The 26,147-nt window shown below is 37.1% G+C and overlaps 1 protein-coding gene across 13 annotated transcripts in view; it reads left to right on the forward strand.

Annotated features, from left to right (window-relative positions):
• PLXNB2 (plexin B2) overlaps nucleotides 1-14,164 on the forward strand; it is a 334,253-nt gene extending 320,089 nt beyond the window's left edge. For all 13 annotated transcript variants that reach the window (XM_087934112.1, XM_087934111.1, XM_087934114.1 and 10 more), the window contains 5 exons: nucleotides 4,212-4,359; nucleotides 5,489-5,553; nucleotides 6,449-6,524; nucleotides 11,197-11,271; nucleotides 11,852-14,164. In XM_087934112.1, the coding sequence (XP_087790238.1) occupies nucleotides 4,212-4,359; nucleotides 5,489-5,553; nucleotides 6,449-6,524; nucleotides 11,197-11,271; nucleotides 11,852-11,956 (469 nt within the window). In that variant the 3' untranslated portion in view covers nucleotides 11,957-14,164. The remainder of the gene's footprint in view (nucleotides 1-4,211; nucleotides 4,360-5,488; nucleotides 5,554-6,448; nucleotides 6,525-11,196; nucleotides 11,272-11,851) is intronic.
• Nucleotides 14,165-26,147: the final 11,983 nt, after the last annotated feature.

Below are 26,147 nucleotides of genomic sequence, written 5' to 3' on the forward strand. Positions count from 1 at the left end.
TTGTAGGGGTGACACTGAAATATAATTTTATCCTACTTTATTTAATTATTTATCCATATATTAAATTATTGTATTTTATTCCGATTTAACTTTAAATTGTATATTTATTCCTATTTCATTTTAAATTGTATTTTATTCCATTGTCATTTTAATTACATTTTATTCCAATTCCATTTTAAATTGTTTTTATCAGATTTTAGTAATAATTTGTGCTTGGAACTCTGATACGACCCATGGGCTAATCAATAAAGTAAATAAACTAACTGACTATCGGTAAAACGGGGATTATGCAAACTTTATCTTAAGCTTCTAGACAAGGGTTCAACAGTTTTTCAGGCATGAATTTTTTTTTTATTGAATTTGTAAAGCTGTCCAGTTCAGAATGACTCTGAAATTGAAAGAGCATTGAAAGCCGATAAAAACAATTACTTTTTTTAACATTAAAAAATGTAAATGATTGTAATTTCATGGGATATTACGTGAGAGATTTCTTTTCCTCTGTAACTGTGAACTAGCGAGCTTCTTCACTGAGAAAGGAAAGCTTTGTTGATGGCCTTTTACACAAATATTTTATCAGCCCAGGATGACCCCTTTCTAAGGTTGGGGAAATTGCCATATACTTAATAATAAAAACGTTATGCATGTACATATGGTCCCAGGGGTAGGCTTCAAAAATTTTAGCAACGGGTTCTCTGCCCTCTTGTTCACTGGGTGTGGCCATGGTGGGAGTGGCCTAGTCAGCTTTATGCACCACGGAGTGGCGGTGGTGCATTTTTGCCCTCTCCAGGCTCCAGAGGCTCTCTTGAAGCCGGAAACGGGCCCATTTCCGGCCTTCCCAAACTTCTGGGAGGTCCATTTTTCTCCCCCTCCAAGCCTCCATGCGCGCCCTGCACTTACCTGCATCAAAAACTGGCCGCATGTGGACTCTGGGGAAGGGAGGGGAGGGGTGGGTGGGCAGGGTCAGCCAGGAGCGGGATTTGGGGGTTCTCCAAGCTGAACAGAATCTTAGCTAGGGGCTCTCCCGAACCCCTGCGGACCCCCAGCAGCCCACCCCGATTATGGTCACAGTTTGTTTCAAACAGATGCATTTTACTTACTGTTTATTAAATTTGTACCCCACATTTCTTCACTCAAGATAGCAAACACAGGATTCTCCCTTACTTTTATCCCCAAAGTAGCAGGTCTTGAGTTAGGTTGGGCTCTGAACGTACAATTTTAGAGCCCAATCTATTCTAGGAGTATAATTCAGTAATTGTCCTGGGCTGAAAATGGGTTGAATCTAAGACTTTCCAAACTAGTTCAGTGTTTTAACCACTACATCACACTGCCTGTTTCAGGTACTCATGTTGCTCAACCACAAATTTTGACCAAGAACCTTAAAATCCAGTGTAATTTAATTTATTAAATTTATAAAGCTGCCCAGTTCACAATGACTCTGGGTGGCATAAAGTATTGAAAGCTGATAAAAAAACAATAATTACTAAAAAATGAAGTAACACATAGATTTGGCAAATGAAGGAAAAATCAATAAGAATATGTTTAACAAACTATTAAAGGACAATGATGAAAACATTAAACAGGAGATTGGAGTTTTCCCTAATTTAAGCAGCCTTTTTCAGTTTTTACAAAGCAGTGTACAATTCACCCTGCAGTTAACGGTAAACAGTCCCTCCTTCATGTGATATCTGTGAAATTCACAAATACTAGATGATGGTCTGCACAATAAGCCCTAACACTGCAGTGGGATCGTAGCAAAGGATTTGTCTGTAGAGTTTTCCAGCTGTTCATTGAATTCACTAGCACAATTTTACAGAAGAGAAGGGCTACTCACTTCTGATGCTATTGCTTGTTAGACCTGAAAAGTCTAGACGCGGCACAATTTTTTTTTCTTGTTTCACTTTTGTCTACCAAAAGTTGAGTCCAATTTGAAAACCTGTACCTTAATTCTTTTTGCAGCTGACCTTTCCTTTGGAATAATACATTATCAACAACATGAGCATTAAGCTTCTGCAGTTTGACTGAGTAGTCAGATCCTTACATACAATGCATACAAATCTTTGTTACGGAGCTCTAGAGCTATTGCTAATAAGCCAGCATTTGTTTGCATCGTGGAGCACTGGAGCTAGCCAAATTGCCATTCAGATTATTTAAATTCTTTTTAGTAGAAAAGCACATTGTGGAAGCTTGTTAATATATCATATTAAGGTAGACATCTTCTGGGTTACTCAGAATAAGTAAGTTCTTCGATGCATTCTGCTTTATTTCTTCTGCTTGTGCTTCTCCTTAAATGAATCAAGAAAACTATCTGAGACCTGCTTAGCATTCGATGAAACCACACTGCTTTGTTGCTGTCCCAAAACCAAATCAGCATCAACAAGTCCATGAATAGAACATTGTGTTTAATAGGAAGCCAATCAACTTTTGATTATTTAATTATTTGTGTTGCCAAGAGGCACAAAGCAGAAATAATAAGAATGTACGCTGCTCAAAAAAATAAAGGGAACACTTAAACAACACAATGTAACTCCAAGTCAATCACACTTCTGTGAAATCAAACTGTCCACTCAGGTAGCAACACTGACTGACAATCAATTTCACATGCTGTTGTGCAAATGGAATAGACAAGAGGTGGAAAGCATAGGCAGTTAGCAAGACATCCCCAGTAAAGGAGTGGTTCTGCAGGTGGTGACCACAGACCACTTCTCAGTTCCTATGCTTTCTGGATGATGGTTTGATCACTTTTGAATGCTGGCGGTGCTTTCACTCTAGTGGTAGCATAAGATGGAGTCTACAACCCACACAAGTGGCTCAGGTAGTGCAGCTCATCCAGGATGGCACATCAATGTGAGCTGTGGCAAGAAGGTTTGCTGTGTCCGTCAGTGTCATGTCCAAAGTGCTACCAAGAGACAGGCCAGTACATCAGGAGATGTGGAGGAGCCGTAGGAGGGCAACAACCCAGCATCAGGACCGCTACCTCCACCTTTGTGCAAGGAGGGACAGGAGGAGCACTGCCAGAGCCCTGCAAAATGACCTCCAGCGGGTCACAAATGTGCATGTGGCTGCTCAAACGGTCAGAAACAGACTCCATGAGGGTGGTATGAGGGCCCAACGTCCACAGATGAGGTTGTGCTTACAGCCCAACACCCTGAAGGACATTTGGCATTTGCCAGAGAACACCAAGATTGGCAACTTCGCCACTGGCGTCCTGTGCTTTTCACAGATGAAAGCAGGTTCACACTGAGCACATGTGACAGACGTGACAAGGTCTGGAGACGCCGTGGAGAAAGTTCTGCTGCCTGTAACATCCTCCAGCATGACCTCTTTGGCAGTGGGTCAGTAATGGTGTGGGGTGGCATTTTTTTAGGGGGCCGCACAGCCCTCCATGTGCTCGCCAGAGGTAGCCTGACTGCCATTAGGTACCAAGATGAGATCCTCAGACCCCTTGTGAGACCATATGCTGGTGCGGTTGCCTCTGGGTTCCTCCTAATGCACGACAATGCTAGATCTCATGTGGCTGGAGTATGTCAGCAGTTCCTATAAGACGAAGGCATTGATGCTATGGACTGGCCCGCCCATTCCCCAGACCTGAATCCAATTGAGCACATCTGGGACATTGTGTCTCTCTTCATCCACCAATGCCATGTTGCACCACAGACTGTCCAGGAGGTGGGGGATGCTTTAGTCCAGGTGTGGGAGGAGATCCCTCAGGAGACCATCCGCCACCTCATCAGGAGCATGCCCAGGCATTACAGGGGGGTCATACAAGCACGTGGAGGCCATACACACGACTGAGCCTCATTTGTTTTAAGGACATTACATCAAAGTTGGATCATCCTGTAGTGTTTTTTTCCACTTTAATTTTGAGTGTAACTCCAAATCCAGACCTCCATGGGTTGCTAAATTTGATTTCCATTGATAATTTTTGTGTGATTTTGTTGTTAGCACATTCAACTATGTAATGAACAAACTATTTAATAAGAATATTTCATTCATTCAGATCTAGGATGTCTTATTTTTGTGTTCCCTTTATTTTTTGGAGCAGTATATTATTTGATCCTATTTGTCCAAATATCAGAAATTCCTGTTTATGATGATATGCAAAGAAACCTACTTTGTACCTACCTACTAATAATAACACTTTTTGCTTGTTAGTATTACCTTTACATTCACTCCTGAATAGTGGTTTCAGTTATTTCTTGTTTTCTTTCCAGCTTGCCCCTTAGGTTCTGGGTGAACATATTGAAAAATCCCCATTTCATTTTTGATGTTCACGTTCATGAAGTAGTAGATGCTTCCTTATCAGTCATTGCACAAACTTTCATGGATGCTTGCACAAGAACAGAGCACAAACTAAGCAGGGTAAGGTTTTATCTTCAACTCTATGTCTCTGATACACACAGCAATCTGCAACCACTTCCCTCAATCCTATTGCGCTAGAATCCAACTATACTAAAGGAGTTAAAACTGAATACATCTAGAAGACACCAGGTTGGGAAGACTAAGTTTTTAATTTATTAAAGGCATTAATTTGTTTTTCCATCACCTGTAAGGGATATTTATGATGCTTCACAGAGTCAGGGATATTTATTTCCTGCAGTTTCAATAACGCATCTAATAATAGAATATTTTTAGTTACTTAAAAATAATGATGTCACCATTACTAAGTAACAGCTACTTGCCCCTCCTGTCACAAAAATGGCCAGAGGTTTCTCTCTACCTGTTTCTTTGGCATCTGGGCTTTTAAGTAAATCCATCCAAAATGGATGGCTTTTCTAAATTTTTCTCTACTTGGTTTCTTTCTGGTATTCCTGATATCATGAAAAAGATATGCTGATTCCAGCCAAAACATCTTGTACCCAGGGTTGATGAAGTCTGGTAGATGTTGGAGAGAGGCTACCTAGAAAGAGAGCTGTGAAAAAGGTAGAGGGCAGAGAAAGAACCACAAGTTGCTGTTACATTTGAATAAACACATAAGCAATAAAGAAAATGTATTCTGAGGCTTCAGAATATTGATGCTCAAGGAGTGTTAATCTGCTCTTCAGAAATTGGATTCTCTGTAGATGTTTTCATGGGCTGCTAACTTCACCTGCTGAAGAAGAATTGCTTTCCCAACAGCAGCAACGGATTTGGGGGAGGGGTGTGTGCCTCTCTCTCTCTCATGCTTGTTTTGAAAGATAAATAACTTTTATATGCCGTGACTTTTCTTCTTGCTGTTGATATGACATATCAATATTCTGCTTTCCAAATGGTGTGCAGCAGCATCCATAAAGGAAGGAGAAAGTACAAGATGATAGTCTCAGCGCCATAATCATCATCAAAGGGGTAGAACTTCATCATGAGCCCATACCTGTCATTGGGTAGATTTTGACATACATGTATCTTGTTACACCTTACTGAAGGGACTTACTACCTCGAATTTCTGCAATGCTAAGAAAAAACAAATATATGAGTTTCAAAAAATCCAATTTCATTGCTTTCTGTTTTTCAGGATTCTCCAAGTAACAAGTTACTCTATGCAAAAGAGATCTCTACATATAAGAAAATGGTGGAAGAGTAAGTAGAGAGAACTACAAGTTATTATTTTATATTCTCAGGGCCAAAATGTTTGCTTTTCACATTGTATTTCGGCTTGGGGCAAGTTGATTCTAAATTATCTGCTGAATAAAAATTATCAAGATAAAAATAATTTTACTAGAATATTTATCATAATAAAAGTGACCTGGAAATTAGGTGAAAGAAGGATAAACTCAAATAATATAGCAGTAATATATTCATTTTCAAAATAGATAGCAATTTAGCAATGCCAAATGAAATGGAATTAATATGTAGAATGATTTTTCAACATTTGAATATATTCATGGCTTTTAAAAACATCATTAATTTTTGCCTTTGTATTTTATGCCAGTATTTCACTGCGATGGCTTTCCCTTTTTGATTCAGGCATATATGTATGGGTGAATTTATGGATTTAGGAAATAAGATACTTACTTTAATTCCCCTTCCAAGAAACACTTTCAAAAGTGAAAAAAAGTATGACAGCATATCTGTCAGGAAACAAAACTTCTTGTAAATCACTGAACCAGTAGTTACACCGGTCAGATCCCATCCCTGAGCCTGCCCCTATAATATTGCTAATCCCGGTCTACGCTGATGTTTTTATTTTGCATCATAAGAAACTATTGCTATTTCATTTTAGCTGTTAATAATTGCACTAAATCTCTAAAAATCTGCAAAATCTAGCATAGAGAAAACTTCAGCTCCTGACATTGATCTATAAGGAGGAGATCAGATCTTTTTCATAAATATATCCAAGATGAAAATAAGCAACCATCCTTTAGAAATTCTAGTTCAATATAGAAATGTCTATTAAGAAAATGTTATAAATTCAGTACAAAGTGTTAAAAGTATTTTTAAAGGTTGTTATTTCAACGAAAACATTTTTTTCTAGTTATTATAGAGGTATTCGCCAGATGGTACAAGTGAGTGATCAAGATATGAATACACATTTAGCAGAGATTTCTCGAGTAAGTACAAAATTGGAAACAACCCCTTTTAAATGTACCTGATAAAAGTAGAGATACTGGGTTATTTGTCTTGTCTTGAGTTATTTGTACCATATCTTCTATTTTCTATCAGTCCTCTGGAATTTTTCCCAAGGTTTTGGCATTCCTAATAGTAGTTCAGTGGTTGACCACAGTTGAGGTCAATGGGGGGGGAAATCTTTAGTAGTTTCAAACCAGTGTTATTTTCATTGTTCCCTGAATGAGGTTAAACAGATCAGACTGACTGACTGATTAATTAATTGATCCATCTCTATTTTATATGCCATTCAATCCAATTAGCTCAAAGAAACTTTAAATAAAAGATAAACAATAGGGAAACAAACCAGCAGTATTCTATTTTTTTAAAAAAAAAATTTTTACAACAAACATACGAACAAAACATAAAAACATAAAACCCTCTTTCAATTATATACATACAGTGTGTCAGTTGGTTACAATCTTTTGTGCTATCCATTTTTTACCATTACTCACAAGTTATATAAATTCTCACCTTATTGGTCTAGCTTGTGCTTTTATATTATCAATTATTAAACATTCATTTGACTATTTTTCCATCATTTTATATGAGATATTCTAATTTTCATTATGATTTAATCTTGTATATTCATCCAATGGTTATATATTTTATATTGTATTCTTTATCAGTCTATTATCTTTTATTATAAGGCTACTATTTCTTTACCATGTCTTTTTATCTAACCATTGATAAAATAAATCCCATATCATATAAAATTGTTTATCCTCTTGTTTTCTAATTTAAAATGTCAATTTACTCATTTCGGCACAGTCCATGATTTTCTTTTTCTTTTTTTAATAAAGTTTTATTTGGGTTTTCACACACAAAATACAAGTAAAACATCTTTTTTGAAAATAGCATGGTCCCAGGGTGAACTTCTTTATACAGACACAAAACTCAATTTCATGCTCCTTTTTGTATTCTATTCCATATCTTATACTATTTTACATTTTCTACATAGTTTTTCCCCTCTTTTAATTTTCTCAATTTTATTTTGATTATTTCATCTCAATTCAAATCGTTATATTTTTACTTTTGTCTGTTCTGTTTTAATTTCACATTATCTTTTCTCATTAAACAGATTTTCTCCTGTAGTTACTAATTGGAGTATGACAACTTTATATCTTTTAATTACATCCATTCAACTCTTATTTAAACTTCAATGTATACCTTAAGGTTATGACCTTCAATATAATACATAATGCATAACTTCCAATCGAATTCTACTTGGTACATTCTTATAATACACACTATATTCTTTAAAAAAAGGGATTATAAACATATGTAATTATAAACCCTCATTCCATTCCAATTCAGTTCTATCATTAATAATCATTAAAATCTTAAAACATTATTTCAATTATTAAAACTTTCTAACATTATTTGAATATCTTTGGATATCTGGGGCAAATTTGCGTCCTGTAAGTATTGTTAAATTCTTTCTTCCTGAACATTCTCTTGATGGTACAGTTTTCCACAGTAGTCTTGAATATTTTTTTTCTTTTCCGCATTTCCATAGCATACATGTCCTTGTTCATTTATCAATTGATTTATTCTTCTCGAGTCTCTTTTCTTTCTCAATTTATATGCTAGCCATCTGCCTGGTTTGTTTGCATCTTCAAAATAGTTCTGCTTAGCATTTTTAATTTTTTGTGCTATTTCTTTTTTTTCCATTAGCCCCATTTTATGCTTAGTTATGTCCATTTTAATTTTAATGTCCTTTTTTTGTGGAAATTTCTGTAGTTCTTTTTCCAACTTCTTGTAGTCATCTTCCAATATTTTAAAGATTTTTTCTCTTTTATATTTTTTTCCTTGTATAGTCCATTATCAAACCTCTTGTATAAGCCTTCAGCGTGTCCCAGAGGTTCTTTTGTATTTTCTTTAAAGAAAAAAGTCAATTCTCTCTCAATTTTCTGTTTAAAGTCTTTTTCCTTTAATATCATATTATTTAAAGTCTATCTAGATCTCCTTTTTTGTCCTTTCCATACAAGTGTTATTGGATTGTGATCTGCCCAGGTACTAGCTTCTATTTCAATATCTTGTACATTAGAAAGCAATTCTGTTGACATCCATATCATATCTATTCTAGACTATGATGCATGTCTATTTGAATAAAAGGTATATTGTTTATTTTCCACATTTCTCTCTCTCCATGCATCTTTTAAGTTTATCTCATCTACCATTCGTAAGAAGGATTTTGGCAATGTCTTTCTAGTTTTCTTTGCTTTTTGTGTTTTATAATCCAGTTTGTCATTTATTATTCCATTAAAATCTCCCATCAAATGGATATTAGCATAGTCCAGTTCAATTATTTTCTTATGTAATTTCTTGTAAAAATCTTATTGATTATCATTTGGGGCATAAATTGCTATTAAAGATGTCTTTAGATTATTGTCTGTTATCTCCACCATCAAAATCCTTCCATCACCATCTGTATATATTTGTTCCGCAGGGATGGTATCTCTGATGTATAACACCTCTCTTTTTACAGTGGGTCAACGCTGTAAATAATTTCCCTAATTTTTGTTGTTTCAATATATAATCATGTTGTTTTTTAATATGTACTTCTTATAGGCAGATTATATCAAGTTTTAGTTTCTCTAACTTATGAAATACTTTTTTTTTTCTTTTAATAGCTGAATTAAGCCCATTTATATTAATTGTAATCAGTTTTTTCTCATCCATTTTAGACTTTATAAGAAGGATTTGTTGCTCTAGCAAGATCTTGGTTCTCGTTGTTCTCTGGGTACATCACCTACAGCTCCTTCTTTTTCAATTACTGCTATGCATTCCTCTTGAAATTCAATTAACGACTCTTCTTTTCTTGTATCTTCCTCCCTTCTTCTAAAATATTCCAGATAGAATAACTCAGTTTTTTCAACTGTATCAATTCTGTGTCTTTGTTCCTGCCAGGTAAACATGAGACCTTCGGGTATCAGCCATCTGTAATTTATTCCTCTCTTAAGTAACTCCTTGGTCAAAAATAAATATTCTCTTCTTATCTCTCTCACTCTTCTTGGTACCTGGTACTTTGGTACTTTAGTGTTTTTTCTCTTGCTGCCTGCAGTATTTGTGATTTCATTATTTTCTTAGTAAATCTGATATGAACTTCTCTTGGCAGTTTATTTCTCATAGCATATCTTGTATAAACACGAAAAACCTCATCCATTCCATCCATCATCTTCTCTTTAGTTACCTCTAATGCTTCTGCCAGGATTTCTGTCATCATTTCAGCAAGGTTTTCACCCTTTTCTTCTTCTACATTTTGAAATCTAAGATAGAATCTATCAATTTCCCATCCCAATGATTGCAGAGATCTGCCCTTATCTTTTTCCACTTCACTCAATAAGGCATCCATATCTCCAATCTTCGTATCTCTTTGTACATTTTGTTCTTCAATTTTCTTAATTCTGTCTTCATATTGCATCATCATCTGTTGAATATTTTCAATTTTTTCATCTGTTTTTTCCGTTCTTTGCTCAATATTCTCTGCTCTCTTTTCAATATGGCTTCTTTTCTTTCTTTCTTTCTTTCTTTCTTTCTTTCTTTCTTTCTTTCTTTCTTTCTTTCTTTCTTTCTTTCTTTCTTTCTTTCTTTCTTTCTTTCTTTCTTTCTTTCTTTCTTTCTTTCTTTCTTTCGTGTACCCCCCTCCTGTGCTCCGTGTTGTTGTTTTTTTGCCTCCAGGGGCAGTGTTTTTGCTCCCAGGAGGCTTTTCTGAGGCCCAGGAAGGCAAAAAAAAAAAAAAAAAAGAGCGGGGGGGGCTGCATAGCACCCTCCACATGCCTCTTTTTGCCTTCTGGGCCTCAGGGAAGCCTCCTGGGCAAAGCAATCAGACAGTGAGGGGGATTCTGGCACAGCTGATCATCGGGAGGGAAAAAAAGAAAAAGAAATACCGGTTCAATTGAACCGATAGCTGGTTTTTTTACTATCAGTTCGGCCAAACTGTAGCACCTTTTACTACCAGTTCGCTTGGGCCGGGCCCAGCCGAACTGGTAGAATCCCACCACTGGGTGTGGACAGCGTGTGATGCATCTGGCCCATGGACCATGAGTTGGACACCTCTGGTCTATATCTATCTAAGAGCAATCAATATAATGTTAATACCAGCCACAGACTTGAAACCTGCTGTAATGGATCCAAATAATACATTTCCTCCTAGGCTCTTTGCAGTTGTAGATCTACTGTCTTCTCCACAACCTTCCTTAAAATGAGGAAACTGGAGTAAGAACACTAATTATCCAACATCCAAAATGGATATAATTTTTACTGCTTGCCTCTTTCTCCATGATATGTAGAGTGGTAACAAATGGAAAGATTACAGGTGAAACAGCTAGCAAATACATCCGCATTGTTGGTTTCTGCTTGAAGTATTATTTATTCTACAGTAATTTTTAAGGTGGGGGAAACAGTGTAGTGGCTGTAACAAATCAGCAAACAAGCTTGATGTGATATTTCTGGTTTAAAAAAATAATCTTCACTTCCTTATCAACCTGGACACCTATTAAAATTATGGATAGGAAGAGGAACAATATTTCATCTGGTGCATCTATATAGGTTTCATTAGAGTTCTTGTGCAGCCAGCTCTATGTTTTACACAGTGTTTTTCTTGTTTAATAGGCCCACACAGACTCATTAAACACCCTTGTGGCTTTACACCAGCTCTACCAATATACTAACAAGTACTATGATGAGGTAAGCTTCCACCACTGAGTTTGTTTCATTATTATTCTGTAGAAAGTCATGAGATGGGTAAGATCTAACAAGCTGATTTGACTCCAAGCTGATAATTGCCTGGCTTACCAGATGCTTGGCTTTGACCCCAATTCATATATAAAGAGAAATATACATCTTTAAACCATGTTCAGAAAGAATCCCATCTCTAAATATGGGTGTGTTCCATGTGGGATTTTATATCCAAATATAGCAGATTTCCTGGCTACATTAAATAAGACCAGTGAAGAGTTGCTTGTTAACAAAAAGTCCAGTAGGCCTCAAATGCCACAAACCTGGTTTACCACCCTTGAAGTAGATTGAGAATACATTTTGCTATCCATTTGATAATAGTTTCTTCTCTTACATTTTGAAAATCCCATTATCTCCGGTCTGCTCACAATAAGGAAAATGGCTGTACAGATTCGTATTAACAGGGAAGGTTCGTTATGATAAATAGATAGCACTCTTTAAAACCCCTGAAGTATATTTCTCCAGAAATACTTATAGGATCATATTGTAATATCTTGACTTGAATGTTCTTCTTTTTATTTTCTTTTAGATTATAAATGCACTAGAGGAAGACCCAGCTGCACAAAAAATGCAGCTTGCTATTCGATTACAACAAATAGCAGCTGCTTTAGAACATAAAGTGACTGACCTTTGATTTGAAAGCTGCAATAAAAAAGTCTGATCTGAAGATGTGTGAATTCATTCTCCCTAATAAGGAAATAGTGTTCTATTTTTTAATGTGTAATTACAATTTTAAATGCAAAACAAAAGGCTCCTTTTTTATATAGAACCACTGTAATGTAAAGAGTTTTTACTGTAAATTATGCTTCTAATTAAAATCTTGTGTGGTGTATAAATGAATTTCCAAAGGGACATGCGAGAGGTCCATATGGGGGAAGGGAGGGTGGGTGGGGGAAAGTTATATTCATTTAATCAAATAGTACAATTTTTGAAACATCGGCGTTTTTTAGAAGTCATTATGCTAGTAAAATCACTACCTATAATTTCTTTATATTTTAAGCAATATTTGTAGAAAAAACAATAGCATATTGGAAAAATAAATGCAATATCCCCTTTTAATTTCGATAACTGGAAATAGCTTTTTCCCCTCTTTTTTTTTGAAAAACCAGTCATCAATCTTCTGCTTCTGAGGAGGATATAAACAATTTACTTGCGATGACTTTCCTTTTAGGAGATTGCAGTGGATTTGGGTATCATATTTCTTTCACGTTCATGTGAACGTTCAATGCGAAAACGTGGTTGTAACTACTGCCCCCAAACCCACTTTTTTCACAGTCTAAGGAGATGATGCTGTAGATCAATTGTGATGGTTTGGTTTTTTATTTTTAATCTTGAAAGGTGTCTACAAGTCACTTAAGAACATAACTTTCAATCTTGTGTGCCAGCTTTAGCACACAACACAAATACTCAAACTCTGGAAGACGTTTATATTCCTCAGTGGGGAATGGGATGAGGTCCCAAGGTACTTCTAAAGAACCAAAGTTGATCCAGTGTACCATCGGCAAAAAGGGAATGAGAAAGATGAAAAACTTTTTTCTCTGACTTTCAGGAAAGTGAAAGTCACACTTATCACCCTACTGTTACATTTGGAATCCCTTGGCGCAAAGACTGCTTTTCTGAGTTAGCAAGTATCCAAAAATTCAGAAGTAACTGGTTCTGGATCTGGATTAAGCTCTTCTTCTCAGACCATTTCTTAAAATCTCTGATTAAAAAGTACAGATCACAAATTCAATTTGTCCAAAACTTTGCAAATCAAACTGGCTTTTCTTTTGTTCTTTTTAAATTGTTAATTATTATATATGCTAATGTGCCTTACTTGTACTAATTATGTGGATCTGAATGGTTTTGTAAAGAGAATCATATCAAAAATATTTATGTGTGGTTTGATGACTTTTGTGTGAAAATTTGACCAGCGGAATGCCTGTAATTAGCTTTTTGCCAATAATGTGCAGTTTGACCCAATTCAAATATGTGTATCTTTTGTTGAAATGGTTCATAGGATTTTTAAAATGAATTTTCACATTATTCTGGGAAGGTTGCTATTAGATTGTTTTAAAACACAAATAGAAACAAGGAAAACCCTCTGTCTGAAATATAAAATACTAACTGTAAAGAAATTCCATGCCTTGTCAAGGATAAACACTATCTGAGCCTTGGAAAACTGCAGTGAATAGAATTATTACCTTTGCAGTGGGAATTAAAGTATCCTATTGAATATGTAACGTGTGTGGACAGTATTAGTTTATAGGGAAGTTTATAAAATTTGAGATATAATCTTAAAGTGTTGTGTTACACATGTGTACACACCTAAACAATCTTGGTTACATTTATTTTTCACAATAAGATGGATTATTTTGGTCAATTTAATAGCATTTTCCAGGTAGCATTGTTCTTTGGTACCTTAAACTTGCTTTGCTTTGCTTTTAACATGATAACAGTTTTATTTGCTACCTCTCTGTGTATTGGGGTTGATCTCAGCTTTTGTCCTGATGTCAATTTTAAAATATATTTTATTAATCTTTTGATTTCTGCAGAGTGAATTACAGACCGTGTTGGCTGGTGACAAGGTTCATTGGCTATTGTAAGGGAAACGCAGAAGCAAAAGAGAGAAAAAGTATACACTGCTTTTGTTGTTTTTTTGTTTTCTTACATTGTATGAACACCTTGGCGTATGAAACTATGAATTGTTTGGATGACTTTACCTACGAATTCTGGGTCAAACTAAGCTTCTTTTACTTGCCTCCTGACTGATCAACAAACATGCTTACCTGCTTTGTTTTGTCACTGTTTGTAAATCCTGTTAATTGTAAATCAAATACAAGGGGTTTTTGTTTTCCACAAAGCGTATTCCTTCAATTTTTTTTAAAGTTTCTTTTTAATTCTTTTTTTAAAAAATAGATCTTTGAGTTGACTTCGTATTATGATTCCTCTGTAACTGTGATTGTGTATTAGGTCACAAGTTAATGCCCCAGAAAAACTACTACTTCCAGTTATTAAGTTGGGGAAGAGCTATATAGTAGCAGCAAGAGTCTTCATAAAGACATGGCTCTCAGATCCTTAAATATTTGGTTTAAGCAGAAGCTGAGCTGCTTCCCAAACTACTACTTCAAACGTTGGTGGCAACGCTGATCTTCAATATGCTGACTCATTTAATGTGTATTCTCTCTAAATCAGCACCCATAGGCTTTTTCAGATAAATCTGTATCTATAAAAGCGAAATAACACTCAAGCATTATCACAAAATATCCAGAACCATAAAGCTTACAAATTTGAAATTTGGTATGTATGTTCCTCTTGGCTTCTAGGTGTTCACTAAGAAAGGATTTTTCAAAACGACCATCCTGAGCATTTGTATTTCCTATTATTAACATGCTCTGATGCTAAGGAGTTCTATTCCCCCCTCCCCACCTGAAAAGAAATATGTTTCAAATGCAAAACACAAGCAGAGGGGAGGAGTTTCAGTTTTAGTTTCACAGCACCAGCCAGCTTTAGTAAAGAACAGTTTGGCTAAGCCACGCCCAGGCTCCTTGCTGTCTCCTTGATCACACAGCAAAAGCTCTTTCACATTCCAAACAGCCTTCCACTCTCTCATACACTGACAGGATGCTAGTCAGATGAATACTGATGGATGCTGGTAGGCAGAGGCAGATTTTTTCCCCCTTAGTTTCCTCCCCCAAAACTAAGCCCAACCACATAATTTCGTAGCAAAGCATGGGTATTGAGCTAGTTCCAGATAAAGATGTGTGTTAGATTTTGACTCAATGTTTTCTGTTTATGTCTTACTATATTTAATGTTGTTACTAAAACAAAATTCTGCAAAAACTGTACAATCACAAAAAATTCCCGGGATTTCAATGGGATCAGATTATAACTCTTTTATATTCGGCTCAAAGAAGAACTAATTCTGAAATCCCATATTCCAGCCAGTGACTGAAAGGAGGTTACATGCCCAATGAACATTTTGAAAACTAAATCCATCTTGCTCATCAGGCAATTGTAATTTATGCAAGGAAAATCTCATAGGAAGTTGGTACTTATACTCTTATTAAAATAAGATATTTCACATCTTTGAAGAATTGAAAATCACAATTCACAGGAACAGCAGCAACCCACAAATAGGTATAAAATTTCTGAGTTTTACTTGCAATCCTTTTCTACAATAAAAATAGTCAGAAAGGGAAGGTTGAAAGAGAAATGAAGATCTCTTTTTTTTCATCGAACCTGTTTTGAGTTTGTTGTAGATCATAAGACTGCAATTATGATGAAGCAGTATAATTACTTTGATGAAAAAAGGAAGGCAGAACCCTTGAAACAGAAAGACAGTTTGCCTTCAAAAAATTTATAAGAGGGATCTATAAATACTATGTCCGTCTTAGTATTTATTTTTTAATCGTGTTTTTCATCGTGATCAGGAGAAAACAGAAACATAAAGGACAAACCTTTCAAACGTTTGAGAAAACATCTTAACTACTCAGACTAGTCCTGTATTTACATTGTAGATTATGAAACTCATAATCCAGACTGGGGAATTTGAATGGAAACTTGAGTTCAGAGAGTAAGTAAAAAGAGATGTGAAAAGTTTGCAGTAATAAGCTTCAGTTTTAGGTTAGCAACGTTGTTAGTTGCAAAGTCACGTCTAACCCATTGCGACCTCGTGGACAACGTTTTGCATCAAAATGTTGATGGCCTGAAACAGGAGTGTATTACTGCTTGTTTTAAAATGCTGTTTTAAAAATTATGTGTACCAATAGAATGAACAAACAGAAATAACCTGTCCTTGCTTTTCATTAATTCTTATCAGTCCACACTATTAAAATATATAGTGATTAAAGATTTAAAATAAAATAAGACTTAAGGGTAACCTTAAAATAAAAGTCCCAAGAGAGCTTAACAGAATTAAATGATTCAACCAACATTCTACATAATCTCTGGGATGAATTGCTTTTTGAATCAGAAAAATGTCTTTTTTTTTTTAAAGACTTAAAAGTATTTATCAGAAGACAGAGAAAAATGATTCATTGCTTGGGTAGAGCACAATAATAGCTCCCTTTTCAAGTTTTCTATAGCCTGGTTTTGAAGAGGAAAAATGCTACCAAGTCACATGCTGTGTTTCTAAAATCGCCTCTTCGCTCTTCTAATTCTGAACAATGTTTGGGGCTAATTTAATTCTCTTGAAAATTGAACATTGAATGAAATGGTTACTTCCCCCCTCCCCTTTTAATCCTGCATGTAGCAAGAAAGAAATGAAAGTGGGAAAGTATCCCTTTGATAGCCTTAATCTTTTCTCTCCTGTAGCTTGGACCTATTCAGTACAAGATCACACTTGCTGGTTCCATGGCCCAAGTGCCAGTCCCTGAGATATTTTTTTTTTAAAAAAAAGTGTGTTTGCTGCAGCTGCTAGGTTTGTGATGGTCCTGTCAACTGTAAAGCTGCCGCAAGGGTTTTCTAGGATCCTTACTCTAATGGGTCTTGATCAGTTTCATTGCTTCCCACCCCACCTGCTGTTCTGTTCTGTTCTGCTTTGCACCTTTATGATTCTGTTAAAACTTGCTTAAAATTGCATTCTCTTTTTCAAGCCAATTTAATGCATTAGGATTTCCATCACTGGTGAGGCACTGTTTGCCGTAGGAGTGGGAAAAGACCAGCTAGATTATTATTATTATTATTATTATTTTAAATGTTACATGGGATTATATTCCTGTCCCAGCCACCTTTTATTTCAAGGCAAATAGATTTAAAATGTCAATAAGAAATTCCTTCAAGTGGGCTTCCTTAACACACACTTGGATGACAAGCCAATATTCGAAGTGTTTTCCAGGTCCTGAAAAAAAAATAAGATAATCCAGGAGAAGGAGATTATTGACAGAAATGAGCACCCGGATCAATATGGAGCTAGAGAACATAGCTTGGAATGTCCTTTGGGTTGGTTAGATTAATCTTATTCCACTTTGGCAGATTCTCCTACTGCATGTAGCCAATCTTGCTGATCACAATGAGCTAAGCAGTCATACTACTTGGATTGAAGGTTATCAGATCATTTAAAAAGCAAAATATTAGAAGGCAATGGCTAATTACTTCTATACTTGAAGGCACCTAGGCAATTGCCAAGAGTCAAGGTTAAGGGTGCCTTTCTTTTCCCCTCCCCTCCAACCAATATTTTACTCTTGAAAATATGGGAGGCCAATTTGATATCAGGGACATGTGGGGTTTTTTTGGAGGGGGCGGGGTGAAATCTAATATCACACTTTGGATGCTTGGGGGGCAAATATTGGTGGACCTTTTAAAAAACATGCATATTTTAGGATATCACGTACAATCTTCACCAGTTTCTTAACGATAGGGAATGGTTGTATGAGTTTAGCGGTATCATCAGAAGGAATTTAAGATCCATGAAAACAAGTAGATGAACACAAATTGCCAGTTCTGATGTAAACTGCTGTAGGGATTAAAAAGGGAGCTGTTGGGGTCCCTGATTAACTTTAAGGAATACAGTGGTGGAAATCTATGGCCCGATTAGCTGAATGCTGCAGGGCACGAAGCCAAAGTGAAATCTGTGGTTCTTCTTTCTCATTTTCCAAGTAAAGTTGTGGCCTTTATCTGCCATTGACCATTTCAGGTCCTCATTCAGTCAGTGATATGAAGTTATGTAGAAAGGATAGGTGCCAAATGCTTCTCCATTGAAAGACACGTAAGAACATTCAGGCCAGAATGGCCCAAGTTGGAGGATCAGGTTGTAGTTACAAGTAGTTGTAACCAAGATATTTCAAACTGTTCTGGTTATTCAGATATCCTTTCAAATACTATTTCATAAGTACCCATAATAGCAATTGCAATAGCACTTAGACTTACATACTGCTTCGTAGTGCTTTCCAGCCCTATCTAAGTGGTTTATAGAGTCAGCATATTACCCCCAAGAGTCTGGGTCCTCAAAAGGATGGAAGCCTGAGTCAACCTTGAGCAGGTCAGGATCAAACTGCTGGCAGTCGGCAGAAGTAGCCTGCAATATTGCGTTCTAACCACTGTGCCGTGGTCAGCTTCATGGACATTCTGCATGTCCATAAAATATGCTGCTGCTTAGAAATCTGTTTTAGATGATAAAAAAAAAATATTTTCCTTAGATTTTTCTTTTTCTCTGCTGACTATTTGGCTTGCATTTCCAAAGGTCAGTAATCCTGCTCTGTTATATTTGGCAAGTCAAGGGCTGTGGTTGAATCCTCCTTTCCCTCTAAAGCTTTTATCTCGGTGTTACAGAAATGACTGCTTAATAGTGACAAGCGACTGTGTACTTACCCTCTTTGCATTTAACAGAGAAGTGCATTAGCCTGTGATTTTTTCTCTCTATTCAGTAAGTTCCATGCTTTGTTCTACTGGGTAGATTAGCTGTAGAAGTGTCCAATCATTATGTAAGTGCTATTACAGCCTTCTACCAAGGTTGTAGCATTATGTATACACAAGAATAATAGCCTTGCAAAGCTATGAATGAAACATTATGAGCACTTCACCTTTGTAAGACTCGTTGAAATTAATGGAAATTGATGGATATTGGCTGTTGGGAGAAGGGTTCACAAGATTTGGTGGAATATGTCACTGTATTTCAGAAGTGTTAATAAACTTGCTAGCTGAGATTAGCAAGCAGGCATCTGTTAGTGTTTTTGTTTATTTGTGTGCATTTTTATCTAAAAACAAAGCACATCAGGATCTTCAGTGTTTAGCTCTGTTTCTATTGTGCAGAAAGCAAATAAAATAGCAGGAAAATCTTAGATCACACCTGATTTATATAATTGGGTTTAAATGTTGGGCTTTCAAGAAATGGCCCAGCCCAGTGACAGAAAAACACAATAGTTTATATGCAAAAGTTTCCAGTTATGTCCTTGGCTTCTCTAACTAGTGCATGGAAAGCCACCTGAAAGCATGGACGTGAAGCATCAACAACACTTCTCTACACTAGAAATAACCAATTTGTCATAAGCAGAAACTATCTGTTGTTTGGCTTTGATTCTCTGATTAAGAATTACTATGGCAGAAGTATCGTAATCCAAACTAAGTATGGGTGAAACTCAAAAAATTAGAATATCGTGCAAAAGTTCATTTATTCCAGTATACAAGTTATTCCAACTTAAAAGGTGAAACTAATATATGAGATAGACTCGTTACATGCAAAGCAAGATAGTTCAAGCTGTGATGTGTCATAATTGTGATGATTACGGCTTACAGCTCATGAAAACCCCAAATCCACAGTCTCAGAAAATTAGAATATTACATACAATCAATAAAACAAGGATTGTACATAGAACAATATCGGACCTCTGAAAAGTATAAGCATGCATATGTACTCAGTACTTGGTTTGGGCCCCTTTTGCAGCAATTACTGCCTCAATGCGGCGTGGCATGGAAGCTATCAGCCTGTGGCACTGCTGAGGTGTTACAGAAGACCAGGATGCTTCAATAGCGGCCTTCAGCTCTTCTGCATTGTTCGGTCTCATGTCTCTCATCTTTCGCTTGGCAATGCCCCATAGATTCTCTATGGGGTTCAGGTCAGGTGAGTTTGCTGGCCAATCAAGCACAGTAATCCCACGGTCATTGAACCAGGTTTTGGTGCTTTTGGCAGTGTGGGCAGGTGCCAGGTCCTGCTGGAAAATGAAGTCAGCATCCCCATAAAGCTCGTCTGCAGAAGGAAGCATGAAGTGCTCCAAAATCTCCTGGTAGACAGCTGCATTGACCCTGGACTTAATGAAGCACAGTGGACCAACACCAGCAGATGACATGGCTCCCCAAATCAACACAGACTGTGGAAACTTCACACTGGACTTCAAGCATCTTGCAGTGTGTGCCTCACCATTCTTCCTCCAGACTCTGGGTCCTTGATTTCCAAATGAGATGCAAAAGTTGCTCTCATCAGAAAAGAGGACTTTGGACCACTGAGCAACAGACCAGGTCTGTTTTTCTTTAGCCCAGGTAAGACGCTTCTGACATTGTTTGTTGTTCAGGAGCAGCTTGACAAGAGGAATACGACATTTGAAGTCCATGTCCAGGATCCGTCTGTGTGTGGTGGCTCTTGATGCACTGACTCCAGCCTCAATCCACTCCTTGTGAAAGTCCCCAACACTTTTGAATGACCTTTCCTGACAATCCTCTCCAGGCTGCGGTCATCCCTGCTGCTTGTGCATCTTTTTCTTCCACACTTTTCCCTTCCACATAACTTTCTATTAATGTGCTTTGATGCAGCACTTTGGGAACATCCAACTTCTTTTGCAATTACCTTTTGAGGCTTTCCCTCCTTATGGAGGGTGTCAATGATGATTTTCTGCACAACTGTCAGGTCAGCAGTCTTTCCCATGATTGTGATTCCTCCTGAACCAGACTGTGAAACCATTTAAAGGCTCAGGAATCCTTTGCAGGTGTTATGGCTTAATTAGCTGATTAGAGTGGGACACTTTGAGCCTAGAATATTGAACCTTTTCACAATATTCTAATTTTCTGAGATTGTGGATTTGGGGTTTTCATGAGCTGAAAACCATAATCATCACAATTATGACAAATCATGGCTTGAACTATCTTGCTTTGCATGTAATGAGTCTATCTCATATATTGGTTTCACCTTTTAAGTTGCATTGCTGAAATAAATGAACTTTTGCGTGATATTCTATTTTTCGAGTTTCACCTGTATGGATGACCAAGCATTTCAAAATACAGGATTAAAAAAGGACCAAAACTTCCCTTCCTTGATACATTTGATTAAGTAATAAAATAAAAACGTCAGCAGTTAACTTGAAGTTTCTTTAATCAAAATCACTCAAAAGGATCCTGGGGCTGCATTAAACATTGTGCAAGCAATTTTTTGGAGTCAATGGACCAATGATCTAGTTCAGCATAAGGCAGTTTTCTATGTTCCTGAGATCTGAGTTCAAGTGTAATTATGGATCTGTTAAAAAAAAAAACCTCCAGAGATTAGGTGTACATTTTCCTCATAGTTATGAACTCACACAATTTCTTTCTGAGTGTTTCTTTCCTTGGCTCTGCATCAAGAGCTGCTGTTACTTGAAAACTCAAAATATGTCATTGACAAATACCTTGCTCTCTCTGTTGCACTGATCATGAAGTTACCGAAGAGCAAGAATATTTTTGTCAGTTGTAGAAATACATTTGTCAAAATTGTGCTTCATCTGGATGAGGCAAGTCAAACAGTAGAAAAACAAAAAGAAAATCTAAAAGGAATTCTAGTTGTCATCAAATAAATGAGAAAGGATAGATTTCAATCTAAAAATGGCTGTGAGTCTGGATAAAAGGAGGAAAACAAAGGCTATGATAGTAAATATGTAAGATCTGCCTATATAACATTTTGCACAGGGAGTGACTGAAAGAACACAAATGTTTTAAAGGGATTCTTTTCAGATTAAAATTGCCAGGAAGGTGGGTAAAACCCTTTACCCAGTATGTAATTAAGTCTGAGCATCACACATACAGTTTGGTGTTTTGTCCACTAAGAATTATTAGTATTCTCAGATTTCTTCCTGGGAGGATTCACAAGCAGTACATTCTTTGTTCAAGCACCTATCTAGCTGCCACCGTTGTTGACCTGGACATCTTCTGTTATTAGATCCTTGTAACCTTGTGACTTTATCATCTAGTCACTTGGAAAAAGAGAAAGGCTGTGAATCCTGCTGCTTTTTGCTATATACAAAAATACAAATATACAATATGCAAACATAAACTACCAAACAACTAAACATGGGTTCATTTTCTACTGCAACCCTGACAAGGAGAACAATTATGCAAAGCACCTTTCAATTAGGAGGATGATTTAATAAACCAAAATGGGTATTGTTGCAGCAATGAAAAAGCCAGGATGATTTACAATCTCTTCCCCCTCCTTCCCCACCGTATTCAAGGTGACATGCAGTAAAGGTTTATTGCCTTTAAAATATTTTTGGAAATAAAATCTGGACTGAAGCTATAGAAGGCAAGCTATGGGCATGGTAGAAGACAAAGCTGAGGGTTGAGATGAAGCTGCTTAGGCATGTGATAAACTGAGGAGTTGTGGAGAAAGGAATAGCAATTCTATATGTGGTAAAGGTAGCACTTCCAATATTTCCAAACTAATGGAGAAGTTAGAAATGAGCTCAGTGGCTCTTTTGATGTGCCTCTAGGCCACATCAGGGGCATGCAGTTCAGTAATGAGTCTTAACATCCTTTGCAAGCTCTTTACAAAAACAAACTTTTATTAAATCAGCTTTCAAACATTGTATGTCCCCTTTTTCATTTTGCTTTGACGTTATTTGTTTCGGATCATAAAAAGCAATGAAAAAAGAGTTTTCTTTGAAAGATTAACAGGTTTTATGAGCACTACAAATTATTCATTTATATTACACACAAATGAATATATACATATATATCCTACACGTATCTCACAGTGAAGAAAATTAGAAGCAATAGATCAGGACTTATAAAATCAAATGTCTTCTCTGTTTCTAGATTCTATTTTGAACCGGAACGAAGCAAAGCACAATTAAAAGTACTCTAGGACGGGGGGTGTCAAATTTACGATGTCACGGCAGCGTCATGTGATATATTGGGACTTTTCCCCCCTTCCCTAAACTGGATGTGGGCGTTGCTAGCACGTGACGCATCCAGCCCCCAGGCCCAGATTTTAACAGCCCTGCTCTAGGCTAGTATTTCTCCAAACACAGCAACTTCAAGATGTTTGGACTTCAATTCTGGCTGGGAGTTGAATTTCACATACCTTATTCAATCATACCTTAGTCTGAGGTTGAGAAACGCCATTCTAGGCATGTAAGAGGTTGGGCAATCTCCTTTATTCCTATTCTACTGGACTTCTTGGGAGGTTAAGTGATTGCCACCCTCTCAATTCACAGAAGTAGGAAGGCTTGATGAGGAAAGTTTTCCACCTTCCAAAAAAAAAAAAAAATCCCAACCCTATTCCAAGAAGTTGAAATAAAGTATTGGCTATGCTACTGGCATCTTTCTGCAGTTTGATAAGCTGCTATAACTGAGGGTTTTGTTTTGTTTTTTTCATTCTGAAGAAGCATTTTAAGACATTTTCTCATATATGTGCTTCTGCTTTTTTTCATGGACGGGTAACTTGCTATCCATTTTTCCTGTTAATACTTTAGTCTTCAGTAGATTCGTGTTGAGATATAGGTAGACGGGCAGGCAGGCAGGCAGGCAGATAGACAGATAGAGATCTGCAAATCATTATTAAACACATTGTTTGCATACAATAATACATGTACATTTATGTTCCCAACCAACACATCTCTAATATCACCAAAAGCATCTCTTACACCTAAATACTTTAAAAATGGAAGAGACATCAAATAACTCCTTGATCGTTGCTCACTGCTGATCTATTTTTAAACATTCCATTCTCAGGCATGATTTACTTCCCTCATATACCACTCTTATCACATTTAACAAACCAAACTTCAAGTCTATCTTCACATGAAATATTCCACAACTCATATCTTTATCTTGTGCTTTCTCTTAAACTTGCCATAATTCTTCTAAAGTTCTGCTAAGCATTAAAACATCTGCCTCCAAACTCCCTCCTTCCATAAAGCTGCTCATTCACTCTTGACTATTATTGACTATGACTATTATTAAGTGTTGTACCTTATGATTCTTGATTAATGTATCTTTTCTTTTATGCACACTGAGAGCATTTGCACCAAGGCAAAGTCTTTGTGTGTCCGATCACACTTGGCCAATAAAGAATTCTATCCTCTTGCTATCCAGGTCCAGCTATAAGAAATCTTTGCATCAGCAGGAGGTGTGGCACCCTCCGTCAGTGTGGCCTGGGGCAGTGGTGGTATTCAATTTTTTTTTGCTATCGGTTCTGTGGTCGTGGCTTGGTGGGAGTGGTGTGGCTTAGTGGCTGTGTCATGGTTTGGTGGTTGTGGCTTGGTGGGCATGGCAGGGGAAGGATATGCTGCAAAATCTCCATTTCTACCCCACTCCAGGGGAAGGATATACTGCAAAATCCCATTCCCTCCCCACCCGACTAACCTGATTTCCAGCTCCATTCTCCTGTGCATGGCAATAAAAAAAGACCCAGCCGATCAGCTGGGACTCGGGAGGCCAGACAGAGGTGGTATTTGCCGGTTCTCCAAACTACTCAAAATTTCCACTACCAGTTCTCCAGAACTGGTTAGGACCTGCTGAATGCCACCTCTGGCCTGGGAGCACCATGTGGCTCAGTCAGCATCATGGCTGCCTTTCTTTTTTGTGTAGGAGAAGGTTAAGAGCATTCTTCCAATTGTCAGGCACAAGTGACGCCTTCACACAGACGTGAACCAAGTGGCAAAGCCACTCCATAAATCAGCCACAGCCATATTTTCATATTTCTCGAGTTAAGTCATCAATAGCTCCAGTGTTAATACTTTTCAACATTCTTATTGCATTAGTCATTAGTATTGAAAGCATCAGTTTCAGTGTTAATCTAACATCTATCATCTATCTTTACCAAACAATTTTCCAGCACTCCAATTTCTTCTCAAGTAATTTCATCACTTTATTTTTCATTCCAGTCATTAGCCCTTTTTACCCCTGCCCAAATGTATTATTTCCAACAAAGTCACTTTGCATTTTCTCTGCTTTTTTAGTCTTATCTGTTCTTTGCACTTGATTGCATTGTTTTTTGATCTTATGTTTTTCTCTATATACATTCTCTCATTCTCATTTCTTGCAGTGATCGTTCTCTTGTGTATTTTTTTTTCTTCATCTGCAGCACTGTGCTATCATTTAATCAAGTATTTTCCCCCACATTTCACTTTAAATTACACATTTTATCTTCTGTTCAATAGTGTCTGTGCAGTTTTTTTGACAAGAATTTTCAGAAGTGGTTTGCCATTTCCTTCTTCCCAGGGCTGAGAATGACTGGCCCAAGATCATCTAGCTCAAGGAAGCACTAGAACTCATGGTCTTCTAGTTTCTAGCCTGATGTCTTAACCCAGGACTGTCAAACTCACGTCGTCACAGCCGCATCACCTGACATTAACAGATTTAACAGATAACAGATAATCAGAGTTGGAAGGACCTTGTAGGTCATCTAGTCCAACCCCCCACCCAAGCGGGAGACCCTACACTATTTCTGACAAATGGCAGTCCAATCTCTTCTTGAAAGTCTCAAGTGATGGTGCTCCCACAACTTCCGAGGGCAAGCTGTTCCATTGGTTGATTGTTCTCACTGTCACAAAGTTTCTCCTTATTTCCAGGTTAAATCTCTCCTTGTTCAGTTTCCATCCATTATTCCTTGTCTGGCCTACAGGCACTTTAGAAAATAGCTTGACCTCTTCCACTCTGTGGCAGCCCCTCAAATATTGCAAGACCTCTATCATGTCTCCCCTGGTCCTTCTCTTTACTAGACTAGCCAAGCCCAGTTCCTGCAATCGTTCATTGTATGTTTTAGCCTCCAGCCCCCTAATTGTCCTGGTTGCTCTTCTCTGAACTTTTTCTAACATCTCAACATCTTTTTTATAATATGATGAACAAAACTGGATGCAGTACTCTAGGTGTGGTCTTACTAAGGCTTTATAGATTGGTGTTAGTACTTCCCTTGATCTTGACTGTATCCCTCTGTTAATACAATTTAGGATTGCATTGGCTTTTTGGCTGCTGTTGCAGACTGCTGGCTCATATTTAGCTGGTTGTCCACTAAGACTCCGAGATCCCTCTCACAGTTACTGCTATTGAGCCTGGTTTAATCCAGTCTATATGTGTTCTTTTGGCTTTTCTTGCCTAAGTGTAGGACTTTACTTTTCTCTACATTGAATTTCATTTTGTTAGATACAGCCCAGTGTTCTACTTTG

The sequence above is a fragment of the Pseudonaja textilis genome, chromosome 5, assembly GCF_049901715.1.
Source record: "Pseudonaja textilis isolate UNSWEBS1 chromosome 5, rPseTex1.2, whole genome shotgun sequence".
Taxonomy (NCBI): Eukaryota; Metazoa; Chordata; class Lepidosauria; order Squamata; family Elapidae; genus Pseudonaja; species Pseudonaja textilis.